The following is a 15715-nucleotide window of genomic DNA, read 5'->3' as shown; positions in this document are numbered from 1 at the left end:
TCCGTAATACACTGCCGGTTTAGGACCTCGATGGACCGGTTTCTTAATGTGACAAGCAAAACATTGAGAGAAAGAGTATATCACTAGGGATGATCGAACGGTTCGGGTCGACCATCGGTTCGACCCGAACATTGGGTGTTTGAAATTCGGCCGATTTCCAAACTTTTTGGAGGTAAAAGTTGGGAATTCGGTCACCAGAACCGCCCAGAATGCAATGGGACAGGAACTGGGCTTTAAAAGCCCGTGATTGGCCCAGAAACGTCAGTAAAAGCCAATTAAGAGGGCAGGAGTCTGCTAGGAATGTGACTGGAGTGACTACGGGGTCCAGAGGCCAATCAAGAGTGAATATGCCCCCCATACGCCCCCCAGTATATAACATAGCCCCACCAAACCTCTAGCACTGTAATACAGAGGCTGTGGAAGAGAGGGGAAGCATTTGTGTTTCTCCTGCTGCTTGTAAAGCTCCGGTGTCATTTTGCAATTATCTTCTGCTGTATGGAGCTGTTCTTTTAGTGTGAGGAAAGGGATATGCAGTGTAGTTAGGGTACTATATACCACTATAGTTAGATTCAATAATCTAGTTTTTGTAGGGATACCTTTAAGTGTCAGGGTGACCGTAGTGTAGTTTAGGGTGACCTGACTCTGCCATGTCAGGGTGACCGTAGTGTAGTTTAGGGTGAACTGACTTTGCCATGTCAGAGTGACCGATCTCTGCCGTGTCAGGGTGACCGTAGTGTAGTTTATGGTGAACTGACTCTGCCATGTCAGGGTGACCGAACTCTGCCATGTCAGGGTGACCCCACTATGCAGATTCTGGGATAGGGGTATACATATGTGTATATATATGTATATATACACACACATTATATATATATATATATATATATATACCCCTATACAGAAGTTCAGATGTCATGCCTGCCTCCAAACGCCTTCAAAAAAAGCCCAAAAAAAGCCCGAAACAAAAAAAAAAAACGCCCAGGTGTGAAAGGAGGGTAACACCATCCCTACGCTACTGAAATTCTAAGAAAAAGAATCTGTTTTTTTCTGGTTCTGGACATGCTACAGAGCTGAAATTTCACAGGTACACTTTTTAGACCCCCCAGACACTAAATCCAAAGACATCTCATTTTTTTTTCAATAATTTTTTCAATAATTGTCTCTCTATCAAAAACGAAAATTTTTAAGAACTTTTTTTTGCCCGATTCATAGTCCCTGGGGCATGATCCAGAACCCTAGGCACTTTTTAGGGGCATTTTTGGGTTTTAGGGCTTCAAAATTGTGTTTTTTGATTCCAGAAGTTCGGGTCCCATTGATTTCAATGGGGTTCTGGAATCCGAACCGAACTTTCGTGAAATTCGGGTGTTTTGGTCGAACCAAACTTTTCAAAAGTTTTATCATCCCTATTCATCACGGCCAATAAAACAAAGGTGTATTATGCTTGCTTCCATTTTTCTAACTTTGGCTGCTGGAAAATGCTGACACCAAATTTTAATATTAATGGATATGTAAACTCTTACAAAGAACTGCCATTTTTTTCTTAGAATATACACACACAAATATATAATTATAACCTGAATATATAAATTATAAAATTATATAAAATATATAATTGAAAAGTTTTGTTATGTCTGTTTGAAAAGTGCAAAAAATATGTGTTGATACTACCATAAACCTGGTGAGCTTGTTTCTGAACTGCTGAAATCACAAGCATTGTTGCCAGCCCTCTGTGAACTACAGAACACACTCCTCATGTTATGCAGATGATGAGAGGGGGAGATGTTATAAAGTCCTAACACCTCCTTTTTATGGTGCCAAAGCTGCTAATCCATAGATACAGCATAGTGAGTAAGCTGTCCCTAGGAAAGAATTGTGTTACTAAGCAAGATCACCAGGTTAAAATAAAATAAATAAAAAAATGTCTACCAATATAGCTACCACAACGAAGGCATGGAAAGCTGCAACATCTAACCTTTTATTCTTGGGTTTAGGTTCCCTTTTATTATTCAGATAACTTACACCCCAGTCTTGTGTAATACAAGTTTATTCTATATACAAAAGTGCAGTGCTATGTGAATGTGACAAATGTTTGAACTCCATTATGAGTAAACAATGCAAATAAATTAAATATAGTCCACAACAAAAACATTAAAAATATTCAAAACGAATATTAAATTGCACAGTGCATAAAAAAAGTGCAGATAGTCCATTCAGTGGTTAAAGCGGAGTTCCACCCTAATTTTACACTTTACATCATTCTTACCTATATCCCTTTCTAAAATCAAATTGGCTATTTTTTATTTTATTGTTCACTTACCTTATTTTTAATGAAAAATATATCTTCCCTTCCTTCCACTTCCTCCTTATGCGGCCGCCGACGTCATTTCCTGCTTTGCATTGACTCCTGAGAGATGAGAGTCATCAATCCCAAGAGTCAATGCGCCTGCACCGTTGTCCCTCATCACTTCCGGTGCAGGCACGAGAACAGCTTCTGGGCATGCGCAATGACTTTTAAACCAGCTGCGGGATGACGTGCCTGCACCGGAAGTTACGAGGTATAGAATTCAGGGACTCGCGACTCCAGGAAGAGGGACACTGCGGCTTCAGCTGCCCACACCGCAGATGGCTGCGCTGGACAAGAACTTCACAAGGTAATTCATCCTTTTAGGTACACTAAACAGGGGGCAGGTTAGAGGATATCATTGTTTAAATGCACAAACAATGACTATTCTAGGGGTATTTTTAGTTAAAAAAAAATAAATTTGGCCGGAACTCCGCTTTAATGGTAATGTTCCTAAAAATCACTGTGGATGGCAGCCCCAAATATTGATATGCAGGTCACCACAACGTGATAATCCACCACCACAGGAGGGTAAATACGCTGCCAACCACAGTGATTTTAAGTGATTAACCACTAAATGGGATTTCTACACTTTTTTCATGCACTTTAATATTGGTTTTGGATATTTGTAATGTTTTTGTGGTGGACGATATTTAATTTATTTGCATTGCTTACTCATAATAGAGTTCAAACATTTGTCACATTTACATAGCACTGCACTTTTGTATATATGGTTTAATGCACAATGTTTAGTCAATTGTGGTGTTGTCAGCTCTTTAGAAAGTAGATTGATAACGCAGTATCCAATTTATCCATTTTAAAAAAGGTATATTGCAGAAAACTCACCCCACTTCTTCTTAGCACGTTCTACCAGGAGTGGCCTCATCTGTACCAATCGGGTTGCATAGATGTGGGCATACTGGCGACTGAAGCTACGATCCCCCAGGCGATAGCATTCCGATTGGTTGGCATAGTGAGCATTGGAGACTCTTGTGAAGGTAGCAGAAACCTCAGATGGCGGAGTCAAGAGGCCAGGGCCCTGCCCAACTGATATATCTGTGAACATGGTGACAACCTGTAGAATAAAAATTACAAACAGGGGGACAACAATATTAGCATACATCTTAAATTTATTCCTGGAACAATATGCTGTAAGAGAAGACCAGTAACATTCTGAAAGTAGTTCTAAAAGCTCAAGGTTTTTTACCTTAAGGTAAAAAAAAAAGCTAATACTTACCTAAGCCCCATCTCGAACCAGCAATGTGTACAGAAGCAGTGGTTCTCCCGGGTCTCTTCCTCCTCATTACTCTCCCACTCCCCTCCCACTACTGTCAATCACAGCCAGTGAGCCAATGAAGAGAGAGCAAGAGTGGGGCCCACAGAGCAGTGGCTTCGGAGCGAGCCTGTTCGGGTGCCCCCATAGCAAGCTGCTTTCTTTGGGCACACTCAGCAGGAGGACCAGCAGGGAAGCCCAGAAAAGGAAAATCGGGGCAGATCTGAGCAAATCCAACCCATGTGGTAGACATATTTTATGGTATGGCTGTTAAATAGACAAACTTGATGTGGTGTGGAGCAGCACTGAGGAATGTTTAAAATCATTCATACAGTACCCTAATTAAAATTACATGAATTTGGAGTTCTCCTACATTAGCAGCTCCGAATTCATTACATTTTTAGATAGAACCCTCTGTGGAGGACAGAACTCCGTTCACCCCACCATATGTACGATCCCAGGGAGGACATCACACACGGTCCGCTACAGTAATTGCCCCTCTAGGAGTCCCTGCCCTCCTCAGTAGGTGCAGCGCACCCTCCCCTCTAACCTGTGCACCTCACTCTGAGGCCATAGTAATCCCCATCATCCAGGGGCAGCAGTGAGCACTCTGTACAGCACTCTCCAATCTCTGAGCACTCTCTGTACTGCACTTTCTGGTAGGACAGGTAATAAGCACTTTATACTGCATTTTCTGGTCTCTGAGCACTCTTTCGCTATATTGCACTCTTCAATAGAACTCTATTCTGCTCTCCCCAGCAGGGAATAGCTTAGTCCCTTCTCATCTCTCCCAGCATTCCGTCCATCTCTGGTGCAGCTCTTACAGTACCATATTTCAGTTGTCATGGTCTGACTCCCCAAGCATGTCTCCCTCTCCTCCTGGTATAGAACTTCCTATTGGTCCCTGCACTCACCTCTGACAGTTCATCTTTCAGCCCATGACCTGTCCCCCCCTTCACCTTCTCCTTTAGTCTCCAGTCCCTCCTGCAGCCTCTTATTGGCTCTCTTTCCCTGCAGTTTGGATAGAGTCCCTTGCAGAGGTGCCTGTGTGTCAGCTGTGGCACGCATGTCATAGGTTCGCCATTGCTGCCCTAGGGGGGGGTGTAAAGACACAGGCCAGAACAACATCAGAACTTTTCGTAATGCAGATGCAGGCAATTCACTTTTGTTAGCAAAAGCAAAAATTGCCAGTGGCTATAGGCGCTAGCAATAATCCCTGTGTTCTCCTGGCTAGGGCAGCTCACCAGAACACAATAGCTCAGTAGGAGGGATTCCCTGCAACAAAAATGTCATTTTTGGTGAGATACTCCCAATAGGAACATGTCTAAATGGATGCAGCCCCAGCAGCTTTCCTCATTAGAGCCCTGCAGGTGCACAGCTCATTGATAATTATGAAACCACTCCCACTCTGAATAACAAAAAGGTAGGAATCTGCAACAAAGTTTGTTAAAATCCCTGAAATGTATAGAGATCACCCAGAGGGGAATGTTTTTTTCTCAACAAAAGTGGAGGTATGCTTTAAGGCCATTGAAAGGAAACAACGTATGACATTGCCCCAGTCCTCCAAGGCCATAGTGTCAAGTGGGGGCCATCTTGCCCTCACTCGACTTCCTGCCCAGTACCTGAGAGGACCGGATTGTTTTCCCCGCTACCTCTGGTAAGTGGGAAAAATGACCGGGAAGCAGTGGACACCTCTCCTGCCTCCCATAAAAGTGATCCCGCTGCGAATCCGCTGCTGGGAGCACTTTTATGTGAAAGAGGACCAACCGCCCTGTAAGAAAATACAGAGGTTATGGCAGCACACTGGTATTTAACGTCAAAGTAGCGAAGTAAAACGGCAGCAGGAGGTCCGGAAGTGGTTAAGTATGGGCAGCACAGGGGTTAAGTGATTAGCACTTCCATCTAACAGCACTAGGATCATCGGTTTGAATACCAACAATGGCACTACCTGCCTGGCATTTACATGTTCTCCCTGTGCTTGCGCGGGTTTCCTCCGGGAACTCTGGTTTCCGCCTACACCACAAAAGACATGCTGGTAGGTTAACCAGTCCTGGACCGCCCACTGCGGCACGGCTGCGCAAAATCACGTACAAGTACGTGATGTGCGCCCACAAGTAGGGGATTGCACGTGCTTTAGATGTCCCCACAGCGATCTGATCCGGTTCAGAACCGATCAGTCATCAATAATTTATGGCCTGGACCTGGTGATCAGTTCTGACCAATGGCAGAACCTCCTGTGCCTGTGTAATGTAAACACAGCCACAGGAAATTATGCAATCTCCTCTCCTGGAGCCCTTTTCGGTTCCAGCATGAGAGGAGAGAGCAACCAGTGAGTACACAAGCACTACACTGACACCAGTACACATAGGCACATATTTAACCCCTTGATCACCCCCCAGTTAACCCTTTTACTCCCTGTCACAGTGTCACTATATACAGAGAATTTACTGATCACTGTATTAGTGTTACTGGTGACGCCAGTTAGCGCCAGCCGAAGTTAGGCTTAGGATGCCTGCCATTTAGCCCTTAATAAAGGTTTAACCCCCCTGATCACCCCCAGTTAACCCCTTCACTGCCCTGTCACAGTGTCACTATATACCAAGTACAGATAATTTACTGATCACTGTATTAGTGTCACGGGTGGCGCTAGTCAGCGTCAGTCTTACTATAGTGTCAGGGTCCCGCCACATTTTCTAATAAAGTTTTAACCCCCTGATCGCCCCCCCCCAGTTAACCCTTTCACTCCCTGTCACAGTGTCACTAGTAAAGTGTACAGATCTTTTTTCTGATCATTGTATTAGTGTCATGGGTGACACCAGGTAGCGTCAATCCAAGACAGCGTCGGATTTTAACTCTTTGATTGCCAGTAACACTAACACACACTCTATACACCTCCATTACTAGTATAGCATCAGAACGGATCAATATCTTTGATCTAATCAGAACTATACTAGCATACCCAATAGTTTAGTGTTCCCAAAAACACTGCGTTAGCAGGATCAGCCCTGACACCAGCCAGTACCTGCGTTTAGCCCCTCCGCCAAGCCCCCAAGAAGTGCAGTATCAATAGATCACTGTCACTTCCAATACACAGCACACAAAACTGCAACGTTAGAGTCAGGCCTGATCTGTGCTAGCACTAGCAGTTACATTTTTTGGTAGTGGTTCAAACAGTCCTTGACAACCAGGTGCTTTTTTTTACCTGTCACACTAGGTATCTATAAAATGTATTGGCCAACATGTCTAAACAGAGGTACACTAGTGAAGAGGCCTACAGGATACAGAGCATACCAGATGAGAGCGATGGGGAAGCCTCACCGTCAGAATCAGGCACAGTATTCAAATCTGTAGAGAGCAGCGGCACCCTGACAGATAGCTCTGATGACAGAGTAGTGGTCCCTGCTAAGGTCAGGCATACCCGACCCCGTTCTTCTGTTGCTGAGGTGCAACAACCGCATGATTCTCGTATGCAGCAGAGTATCTGTACTAGTGCCACTCAAGCTTCTGGTGAACTGGCGAGCACCAGCGGCCTAGTACATCCTGGTCATAGACAAACCAGCACTGCAGTATAACTTGTTGATGTGGCGAGTCCCAAAAGTGCAGTTCAAGCTGGTGCGGTGGCTAGCACAAGTAGTGGCCCGCAGCCACCAAGAATTAGATCACAGGCCTGTAGAGCCCATAGTGTCCTTCCTGATGCGCTAGCAAATCTCGATTGGCAGCCCACAGATTCTGCAGCGCCCGTACTTCCCCCATTCACTGGTCAACCCAGAATTCAGGTGGAAACAAACAATTTTACTTTTTTTTTTTTTTTACTTATTTTATTTTTTTTGAGCGTTTTTTCACAGAAGATCTGTACAGATCTATTGTGGACCAAAGCAATTTTGTATGCTAATCAATTTATCGCTGCAAACCCAAATTTGACCCTTGCCAGACAATTTGGTCGGAAACCTATAACTGTTTCAGATTTTAAAACCTTTCTGGGCCTATCCCTCAAAAAGGGCATTACTAAAAAGAGTTGCAGTCATATTGGTCCATTTACCCAATTCATGTTCTCTACTGTCATGGCCAGGACTAGATATGAGCAAATCTTGCGTTTCATGCATTTCAATGACAATGAACTCTGTCGTCCTCAGGGTGACCTTCAATATGACCGGCTCCACAAAATTCGGCCCTTCGTAAACCACTTTGACCCAAAATTTGCAGCCTTGTTTATCCCCCAACAAGATGTCAGCGTTGACGAGTCACTGATTACGTTTTCTGGCTGCTTTTCTTTCAAACAGTTTCTCCCCAGCAAGCGTGCCAGATATGGGGTCAAGATGTATAAGCTCTGTGACAAGGCAACAGGCTATACATGTAGTTTCCTGGTTTACGAGGGAAAAGATAGCAATGTGGAGCCCCCCAACTGCGCAGACTACATAGGGAGCAGCGGCAAGATTGTTTGGGACTTGGTGTCACCCTTATTCTGAAAAGGGTACCACATATATATGTGGACAACTTCTATATAAGCGTGTCACTTTTTAGACACCTCTTTCAATTAGGAATTAGCGCATTGGGCACCGTGTGATCTAATCGCCAAAGTTTCCCCCAACGGCTTGTAAATGCCCCACTTAGTCAGGGGAAGAGAGCCTGCATGAGATGCAATGAATTGCTTGCAGTGAGGTAGAAGGACAATGGAATGTTTTCATTCTGTCTTCCATTCACGCAGATACGGCAGTCTGCATTACAACGGCGTCTGGTGTTGTTGAGAAGCCCCTCTGTGTCCACGACTACATCCGTAAAATGGGAGGGGTGGACTTCAACAACCAGATGATGGGGCTGTATTTAGTTACCTATAAGGCCAGATGCTGGTACAAGAAAGTGTCTGTATACTTATTCCAATTGACTCTGTGGAACGCTTATGTGCTATGCAAAGCGTCTGGAAGAAGTGTATCCTTCTTAAAACTCCAGGAAGAGATCGTCACAGCGCTTCTGTATCCAGAAGGTGCTGTGGCCCAACTTCCCAATCAAGATGCAGTGAGTCGGCTGCATGAGCAGGCATTTTCCGGATGTCCTTACTGGTACCCCTACCCAAAGAGCACCCCAAAAAAGTTGCCGTGTCTGTAGCAAGCGCAGATGTAGGCATGACACCTGTTACTTTTGTCCCTCCTGTCCTGACCAACCTGGTCTCTGCATCAGTGACTGTTTCTGTCGCTATCACACACTATTGGAGTATTAGTATAGGAAACAGCATGGCACATTCTAGGGTACACTTTCACACAGGGTCCCAAAGATGTTAGATGGCTATAATATTTTTAGAGAACCTAACCTGGAATGTTTATAGTTACAATAAAAGTGTAAAAAAAAAAAAAAGACAGAAAAAAACATTAAAAAATGTAAAAAATAAAAAAGTCAAAAATAGTTGTCGTTTTATTGTTCTTACTGTATTTTATGCTATACTGTATGTATGGAGAAAGATATATAATAGATAGATACTCAGCAATATCCCTATATATATATAGTAGCGCAAACTTGTCAAGAAGCAAGTGCCAAAAAAATACTGTGCCCACTGCACAAAAGTCCGAAATGCAATAGATGTCACATAGGCAGCAGGAAAAAGTTCAGAAATGACTCAAACAGTCCATAATCCTTCACTCTATCTCCTGGGATGATAATGTACAAAGACGTGTTTCTCAAAAGGATCACCACTTTTGAGAAACACGTCTTTGTACATTATCATCCCAGGAGATAGAGTGAAGGATTATGGACTGTTTGAGTCATTTCTGAACTTTTTCCTGCTGCCTATGTGACATTTATTGCATTTCGGACTTTTGTGCAGTGGGCACAGTATTTTTTTGGCACTTGCTTCTTGACAAGTTTGCGCTACTATATATATATAGGGATATTGCTGAGTATCTATCTATTATATATCTTTCTCCATATGTTTTAGTTAAGTAGCTGCATAGCCAATTTATTTATTGGTGAGTGGTCCTCATTTGAAGCGCTTGGGATAGCTTATACCTTTATTTGGTTTTCGTTGGGCATTTAAGCTGTCATATTATATATACTGTATGTATGTGTTTTATTGTTATTGTGTTTTGTTAACCATTGTTTGCTTTGCTGGTACGCCATTCAGCTGCAGATCTGATTTATTTTAACAGCAACAGGGTTTGCTCTCACGATACATAAATCCATGACTCCTGTGCTGTAGGAGGGGATTTCACCAACGCAGTTAAAAAAAAAAAAAAAAAATGCCTATATGCCGAAGCATAGGGGATGGGGTGGACGCAAAGGGCAGATCTTCCCTATGCTTCGGCATATATTTTTATACACTTTTCTTTGCAGAGATTTCTTCATCCACGTTGATCGATGTAAATGGAGAGCAAGGTTTGCCCATCATTAGAAGTGAGTGGATGCAGGGCGGTATTCTAATGGCAGGCATACCACCGACCAATCGATGTGAATGGAGGAATCTGTTAGGTTCTCTTTTCTTGTTCAGCCCACAGGCTGCATGAAAAAAAAGAACATTACAATATATGCCCAACAAGGACCAGCAACGTACTGGTATGTTGCTGGACTTTTGAGTGGTTATACCAGAATAATGCCTGCAGGGTTAGACGTCATCTTGGAATCATCTTTTATTTTAACCAGACGAGCAGCTTTCATGTAAAAGGAATCCTAGTGGCTAATTTGCCACTAGACTGCTTTTACAAGCAGTGGAAGGTAACCCCCCCCCCCTCCCTTTCTGCTTTCCATGGTTTTCTTGCCCTCTCCTGTGCCACCGGGGAACCAGAGAATGCTTTGAACCAGAGGGTTCTTTGCAGTCAGGAAAAACATCTGAACTTGTGTATAGTGGTACTGTGCACAAGTTCTGATGTTTTGCCTGCCTCCAAAAACCCCCAAAAAATGCCAGCAAAAACACACCTGGGCATTTTTTTTTTTGACGCTAGCGTTTTTTTTGGCATTTTTTGGGGTTCTTTTGAGGCAGGCAAAACATCTGAACTTGTGTATAGTGGTATATATACACACATCCATATATTTATATACACACCTAGACATATATAGGTGTGATAGTAGAAGAAATATATTACTGTAAATGATTTCATTAGCGCAAGCATATATTTCTGCTACTATCACACCTATATATGTCTAGGTGTGTATATAAATATATGGATGTGTGTATATACACCACTATACACAAGTTCAGATGTTTTGCCTGCCTCAAAAGAACCCCAAAAAATGCCAAAAAAAACGCTAGCGTCAAAAGAAAAATGTCCAGGTGTGTTTTTGCTGGCATTTTTTGGGGGTTTTTGGAGGCAGGCAAAACATCAGAACTTGTGCACAGTACCACTATACACAAGTTCAGATGCTTTTCCTGACTGCAAAGAACCCAAAAAAATGCCTTCTATTAAACCGGCAAGATGTTACAGCAGCGAAGCCAACCCCCTGTCAGAAAGTTTTCTAATACAAACGATCTTTTTTTTATGGTTCTGCACATGCTACAGAGATGAAACTTCACATGTACACTACTAAAAATCAAAAAATCTCTCTTTTTTTTTTTTTTTCAATAATTGTTTTTTTTTTTTATCAAAAATGACAATTTTTAAGAACTTTTTTGTGTGATTAATAGTGAATGGGGCATGACCCAGAACCCTAGGCACTTTTTAGGGGCATTTATTGGGTTTTAGGGCTTAAAAATTGTGTTTTTTGATTACCGAAGTTCGGGTCCCATTGATTTCAATGGGGGTCCGAACCGAACTTTTGGGAAATTCGGGTGTTCTGGTCGAACCGAACTTTTCAAAAGTTCGATCATCCTTAGTGATAACAATAAAAATGGTAAAATAAAAAATTGAAGGGACAGTGTAAAAATAAAATAGCAAAATAAAAAAAATATCTATATAAAATAAAAGCACTCCTGTCCCCCCGTGTTCATACGCAAAGGCAAACGCAAGCTTTGGTCTCGTGTCATATGTAATCAGCAGTTGCACTATGCATGTGAGGTATCACCGCAAACGTCAGATCGAGGGCAGTAATTGAATGTATGTAGTTTGTCGCCGCTGCACGGACTTATTCCCGTACTCAGGAGAAGCAGCAGAATGTATTTTGGGGTGTAATTCAACATATACCCATGGCATGTGTGAGCAATATATCATGGCATGTGTTAGCAATATATCATTTCAGTGATAACTTTGTGCAAATCTTTTTCTTTTTGGCCTTTTTCAATCACTTTTGACAAAAAAATTAAATATTCAATGGGCTCAACATGCCTTTCAGAAAATTCCCTGGGGTGTCTACTTTCCAAAAAGGGGAAATTTGGGGGGGGGGGGGGTTTGTACTGCCCTGCCATTTTAGCACCTCACGAAATGAGATAGGCAGTCATAAACTAAAAGCTGCATAAATTCAAGCAAATGTACCATCGCTTGTAGACGCTATAACTTTTGTGATTGCAGTGCTTGGTGTTCAAAAAAGGTGCATCCTTCATGCAAATGAGGGAAGAAAAAAGGAATCCGTCACCAGATGCCCCAATCACTTACCAGATGACCCCTTGGGGTCTAGCATAGCTAAGTGATGACCTCCAAAGAAATCCCGGTATTCGGTCAGACTCTCGTCTCCCCCGCTCTCTTTTAAAGCCTTGGGAGTTTCTCCGCTGTATGGGAAGGACTGGTGTGGGTTCCACCGAATAATTCACTCAAGCCATATATGATTAAGCCATAAGGAAACAAAGGAAGCTCATGGCGTAGTATATATTTCCCATATTTTAATCAAAAATGTAGCCACTTACATTCAGGTTTCAAAGGAACAGCTTGCAGTAGCGCCACGGCCGGTTTGCGTTCCGGCTGCGTTCCAGGGAACCGGGAGTGACGTAGGGCGTAGCACGGGACCTGACGCGTTTCGTCATCCAGCGTATGACATCAGGGATCCTGATCCTGCACTTTCAAGTTTAAGGACTATAATTTCAAGGACTATATTTTGTATTCATTTACAGTTGCACAGTCACTTTACTTTTAATCACTGGGAGTAACCAATAATTGATTTTCATTGTGAATTTTATTGTGATTTTTTATTGTGATTTGTGTTTTATGCTTTTGAATCGCACAGATAATATTGAGCGCTGTCCCCTTTGTTTCACATGACCGCACAATCAACAGTTAAAGCAGCGCAGTGCCAAATTGCAAAAAGTGCTCTGGTTGGCAAGGGGTAAAACCTTCCGGAGTTGAAGTGGTTAATTGGCTCCTGTCTAAACTCACCTTGGTATGTGTACAAATGTAAGTCAGGGACCTTAAGCTGGATACACACTATACAACTTAGATTTACCTTTTCTATGTAGTGCAAGGGTCTGCCAGATTGCATACAAATTGAAAGTGTTTAGGTTTGACCTCATATTATCTGGTTTTGGTAAGTCTGAAGGAAAAAATCTAAAGAACATTGTATAGTGTGTATGGCCCTTTAGATTGTAAACTCCTTGAGGGCAGAGACTGATGTGAATGTATAATATATATGTAAAGCAGGGTGGATAAAAAAAATCTATGTTTTTTTTTTAATTAAAATCTTTTTTATGAAATTTATTTTAATAAAATGCTTTTTAAGTAAAAATCTTAAGATAGTTTTTTATTTAAGATGCATTAATAATTTAGTTTATACAGCATGAAATGCAGCTTAGTTATGTAGTGTGTGTGTATATATATATATATATTCTCTGCATATATTCTGCAATATTTACATTTTTGGTAAACTCCTTCAATGAATCCAAGCTCTGCATGCTAAGATAACATGCACTGCATTGATGCATTCACACAATTTCACAGTAACAATGAGATAAAACAAAGTTCAGGAATATTCCTTTATCCCATTGCTTTGCAAATCTATGTACACTACAAACTGTATGACTGAATCGGTTCTGATATTGCGGTTTTACTAACTTGACAGCTTATTATTCTAAATAGGAAGCCTTCATTTTGTTTGCAAATATTAAAGATTCTAACTACCAGCAAGAATGAGTCCTTACATTTAAAGCGCACCTGTCATTTCAGATCCATAACAGCAGCCCCTGTTAGCGGGCATTCACTCATCTGCTGCCACCATGTCCCTCACTTTGTTGTGGTCACTGCTGCATCACCAGCTGTCCCAGTAAAGTGAATGGGACTGTCAGTGAGTCAGAGGAGGAGCCGCTGCGGGACAGAGATGACAGTTGCTTTAACAGCTTCCGGACCGCCTGCCGCACATTTACTGCGGCACGCTGGCCCTCCTGCGTGAACCAACATAGCCCTACATCGGTCACGCGTTTGGTGCTGGGGTACCGGCGCGCTCCCACCCCCAGTGGGCAGAGGGGATGCCGATACACAGACCAGTGGCTGCGATTGACGCCGGGCACCTGTGATCGCTCCCCGCTGAGAGAGAAATGCGGTCAGCTGTTGTAAACACAGCCAACCATTCTTCTCCCTGAAATGATCATAGAGCTCATGTGATCCTTCTATATAGTATCACAGGTCTCTATGGTCATTTCACAAGCCCCCCCCCCCACAGTTAGTAAACACTCCCCTAGGCTCACATATAACCCTTTGATCGCCTACTAGGTTAACCCCTTCCCTGCCAGTTTCATTACTACAGTACAGGGAATATTTTTAGCACTGATTAATGTAGTAATGTCACTGCTCCCCCCAAAAGTGTCAAAAATGTCAGTTAGGAGTCCAATCTCTCTGCCGCAATCCCGCTAAAAAAAGATCGCCGCCATTACTAGTAAAAAATAAATAAAAATGACAAATCTTTCCCCTAGTTTGTAGACGCGATAACTTTTGCGACAATTTTCAGTACAGCGTCGCACGACAGCGCACTTTTCCGTTAAAATAACGCAGTGCCGAATCGCAAAAAATGGCCTGGTCATTAAGGGGGCAAATCCTTTCCGGGTAAATCAAGCCTTTTTACTAGTGATTTAAATGAACTTGATTTAAATCAAACCCCCTCCCCCTGATGTGAAGTGCTGCATGAGTTGACAGCGCTATAATGTACAAATACCTAAACTAAATAAGCAGGGAGGCTGAGCGAAGGCAGTCCACGTTAGCACTCCCCCTAGTGGTTGATCTACAAATTAAACAAAAAAGATATAAAATGTGATGAAGCCATCAATCAAACGCTGCACTAGACTGCACTTTACTGCTTCCCTTTAATACAACAATGTAAATCATCCAAGAAAAGTAGCTTGTCCCTGGTATATACATTTTATATTATATGTCACATATCTCAGTGGAGGTGGCATTCTGCAGCCTGTAGTTCCCCCAGCATGGACAGACACATGTTCCTGATGTAAGGGAAGATATAGATGGGTGCACTCATATAACAATAACATCACCTCAGAGGAGCATAATAAACCATAATAGCTATTCCTCGCTGTGTTATACGCCCTAATTTCTCACCGACACCAGCTCCCGCCAGCACTGCTCCTCTTTCAGCTGTCCCGCCGTGAGCTGTCGCCGTGACGTCATTACCGAGGGACGTGGCTGGCGAGCCGCCATATTGAGAAGGGCAGAGAAGTTTCTTCTGTGTATTGCAGCGCTGTAGAGTAGGGCAGCGTGAGGAGGAATGAGGCAATGTAAGCAAGGTGTAAGTGAAGGTATTTAGAGGAAGATGGGACGGAGTTTCATAGGTTTGTAGCTGGTTCCACAGACAGTGCCTGAGGCCTTCTTCCTGTGCTATATTACACAGTGTCCAGGATGCATCACCCCTCATTTCTGTATGTTGGAGCAGGTATAGTCAGCACAGCTGCACACTTCAGTTCTTTAAATTTTAAGTGCCTATTCTAAAATTTCGTCGGACCCGTGAAAATTCCGCACCCTCGTCACTTCCGGTGACGCTACGTCATAACCCAGCTAATGCGAGCCCCGGTGCGCATGCGCACAAGGCATTTTCAAGGTCGATGAAATTCTAAGACTTACGAACAGCTGAGAGGAGAAGGGGCTGAGGTGGGACACACACATCGCTGCGGGATAATCAGTGCTGTATTTTGGCCTAGGCCAACAAGGCCCAGGCCTAGGGCGGCACTTTGCAAGGGGGCAGCAAAAACGCTGCCCCCCCCCCTCCACCTGAGACTCTATTGGCTACTGGTTGCTAGAGCCACCTCTCTCTTACCC

General features: G+C 43.0%; 1 protein-coding gene across 1 annotated transcript in view; it reads right to left on the bottom strand.

Moving 5' to 3' along the window:
* Window positions 1-15058, bottom strand: part of POLD2 (DNA polymerase delta 2, accessory subunit) — a 53056-nt gene extending 37998 nt beyond the window's left edge. The window contains exons 1-2 of the mRNA XM_082253396.1: window positions 15002-15058; window positions 3188-3417 (exon numbers count right to left, since the gene is read on the bottom strand). Of these exons, the coding sequence (XP_082109522.1) occupies window positions 3188-3407 (220 nt within the window). The 5' untranslated portion in view covers window positions 3408-3417; window positions 15002-15058. The remainder of the gene's footprint in view (window positions 1-3187; window positions 3418-15001) is intronic.
* Between the last annotated feature and the right edge of the window lie 657 nt (window positions 15059-15715).

Source organism: Pelophylax lessonae (genome assembly GCF_965119305.1).
Source record: "Pelophylax lessonae genome assembly, chromosome: 4".
Lineage (NCBI taxonomy): Eukaryota > Metazoa > Chordata > Amphibia > Anura > Ranidae > Pelophylax > Pelophylax lessonae.
This window is presented reverse-complemented; position numbering and strand designations above follow the sequence as displayed.